This window comes from Limulus polyphemus, unplaced genomic scaffold, assembly GCF_000517525.1.
Source record: "Limulus polyphemus unplaced genomic scaffold, Limulus_polyphemus-2.1.2 Scaffold2030, whole genome shotgun sequence".
NCBI lineage: Eukaryota > Metazoa > Arthropoda > Merostomata > Xiphosura > Limulidae > Limulus > Limulus polyphemus.
In genome coordinates, this window is record NW_013667640.1 from 119,629 (window position 1) to 122,953 (window position 3,325).

The window sequence follows — 3,325 nt, forward strand, 5'->3', positions numbered from 1 at the left end:
GACAAACTTTACTGTTACAGAAAACAAGTCAAGACGAACTTTACAGTTACAGAAAACAGGTGAGGACAAACTTTACTGTTACAGAAAACAAGTCAAGACGAACTTTACAGTTACAGAAAACAGGTCAAGACGAACTTTACAGTTACAGAAAACAAGTCAAGACGAACTTTACAGTTACAGAAAAGACTCAACTAGTATAAAGAACTGTCTACAATTTGATCCACGAACGACAAATGTTTCATAACTATTTTCATAACATAACAGATGATGAGTCAATGAGTGTAAACATAAGAACGGATTTTCGCAGATAGTTTGGGAAAAGGTTCGCAAAACCAAACTAAGAAGCAGAAAATTAAAAACATGAAAACTGAAAATTTTAATAAACTTGTTTCTCTTAACAGGCATGCATAACCTAGCTATGTCCTGCGCTATGGTCAGTCTAATTTTGTTAGCGACTTGTGCCCTGGTAGGAGCGTTTGGCCTCATGAAAAGACAGTTGTCTGCTATAATGGTCACCGGTGTAATGTTTTTCCTTGCCGGTAGGTGTCTTTTGTGGAACATTGTCAACCTCTTTGATTTAGATATTAGTGTTTGCATATTACTTTCAAATATTTTTTGTGTGTGAGTGTGATGTCGCTAGTATCGATAATAAAGATGGTGACCAAATGAAAAATCAGTTTGTTCTAATCAGTAATAAGCTTAAGTTGTTCTCGTTTTTTTTATTTATGAAATTACATAATTTATTTATTAATTGTAATTAGCTTTATTAATTTACTAATTACTTTTGAGTTCTAATCTATATATTTAAATTATATTAGATGTGAAGTTATTATGTGTTATCATATAAACATAAAAATGTATCCCAATGCACCTACACTCTAGAAATCAAATCATTTTCCAGGAGAGTAAAATCAGGGAAGTAACCCAACTTATTAGTCCTAGAGATGCTGGGATAAAAGAAGCAGGATATTAATAGAGGTCATTGTGTAGTTTTGTGTTTAACAACAAACAAACAAACGCAAATATAAAATGTCACGTGTTTTACGCAACTCTTTGTACTAATTAGGGATCTATTGCTAGCTATTGTAAAGTAAGATTACATTTCGTGTGTGAAAACAGCCAATGTAAAGTAAAATTACTTTCAAATGTTCACACCAAATGTACAACAAGATTATATTTTGTGTGTGAAAACAGGCAATGCAAACTAAGATTACATTTCTCGTGTGAAAACAGCCAATGCAAAGTAAAATTACATTTCTTGTGTGAAAACAGCCAATGTAAAATAAAATTATTCACACCTAATATAAAGTAAAGTTACCAAAATATTCACACCCAATATAAAGTAAAATTACCAAAATATTCACACCCAATATAAAGTAAAATTACCAAAAGATTCACACCCAATATAAAGTAAAATTACCAAAAGATTCACACCCAATATAAAGTAAAATTACCAAAATATTCCCACCCAATATAAAGTAAAATTACCAAAATATTCACACCCAATATAAAGTAAAATTACCAAAAGATTCACACCCAATATAAAGTAAAATTACCAAAATATTCACACCCAATATAAAGTAAAATTACCCGAAATATTCACAATCAATGCAAAATAAGATTACACTACATGTGTGGAAGCAGCTGATGTAAAATAAGATTACATTTATTGTGTGGAAACTTTCTCTGAGAGTGATATATAGATATGAATTCTGTTTGGAACTGTGTGAACACGCTATTGAAGCAGTTGACTCCAGGCCTCATCACATCTAGTTCTTAATAAAACGTAAAACAGAAGATATCACAGCTCAAAAGTGGCCTCTAAATCATTGTCCACTGTCTGCTGACTGGACATTTGTTACATATCTACTGTTTTTTATAATTATAACGAACATTAGTTTAAATTATAAGACAGTTCTTTCGTATGGTCTGTTGTGAGTAAAATTATCGTTTATAAGAACTGCAGTGTAACAAATTTTAACACATAATGTTAAATAAAAGTCATTTCCTCACGACAGCATGTAATGTTATCGCATATATCTATATATCTTTATGCTAAAGTTACCTGTCTCATATATACATATTTAAAGAGCTTCTCAGAACTTTAGCAATATCTGTATACGGGTATTCCCAAATTTATCCTTCAATGTCGTGTAAAACTTTACGTCACAAAGCGATATAATCTCTAACTTGTTTAACACCCTTTTATTTCAGCTCTATTTGGGTTATTTACGCTTGCTTTCATGTACTTCAAAAGAGTGAAACCCGAGGGCGTTCACACCAGCACCGTTATTGATAAAGGAATACCTGTCGAATATCTGAGAGCAAGAGAGTTTACAATGGGATGGTCTGCGTTGTTAGGGTTGGGTGGTGTAATATTGTGCTCCATTTCCAGCATTTTCTGGCTTCTTCTAGCTCGAGTGTTGAGGTATCAGTCTTTTACCATAACATAACAGCAGAGGCGACATCTTTTGGTCTGAAATCAAAGGAGAAGAATTAATCCATTATAAATATTCACTTATTATGTATATTTTCTTGTTTAAAATTACTGTTTGTAATTGTTTTAACCTGTTGAATTTATTGTTTTCTAATTCCCACTTAAATATCATTTAAACTTTTCGTCTTGTATTAAGTTTGTCTTTTACTATTCTATTATTTTAGCTAACTAGGAAATCAAACCATGTAAATCAATAAAGAAAACTTCACATTAGTCGTGCTTAAACTGTTATTTCTGCTTGTTTCAAATCATACACACACACATATAATATTCGTATACATAGATACTTATAAGGAACTTGTGTATGTTTCGTTAGAAACACTTTTGTACAGAAGTGACCTATCGGGTGCACTCAAAACATTCCAAGGTGCATTCATTTATTTTATGTTTTAAAAATAAGCAAAAATCATAATAACTCTTGCTAAACATATGACTATTATTCAATTAATTCGAATTACAACAAAATGTCGAGTAGAAGAAAATGTATTTATATCTTTGTTGTTCATAAATAGTTTTAAAAGAGACAAATTCATCGGAGAAAATGTTTTATTCTTTAAATATATACAGGATTTCAAATTTCATCAAGAATTGATAATAAGAGGAAACACGGCGACTTGCTATGTGTTAATTGTTTTCTTGTTGGACTTTAAAATCTGTCCTAATATACTTCTTGTGTTCACACTAACGTTAACACAGTCGTCTTACTGGTCGTTAAAATCTGTTCTAATATACTTCTTGTGTTCACACTAACGTTAACACAGTCGTCTTACTTGTCGTTAAAATCTGTCTTAATATACTTCTTGTGTTCACGCTAACGTTAACACAGTC

General features: G+C 31.2%; 1 protein-coding gene across 1 annotated transcript in view; it reads left to right on the top strand.

Moving 5' to 3' along the window:
• LOC111087338 overlaps nucleotides 1-2,592 on the top strand; it is a 20,516-nt gene extending 17,924 nt beyond the window's left edge. The window contains exons 3-4 of the mRNA XM_022393639.1: nucleotides 402-539; nucleotides 2,215-2,592. Coding sequence (XP_022249347.1) covers nucleotides 402-539; nucleotides 2,215-2,453 — 377 coding nt within the window. The 3' untranslated portion in view covers nucleotides 2,454-2,592. The remainder of the gene's footprint in view (nucleotides 1-401; nucleotides 540-2,214) is intronic.
• The last annotated feature ends 733 nt before the right edge of the window (nucleotides 2,593-3,325 follow it).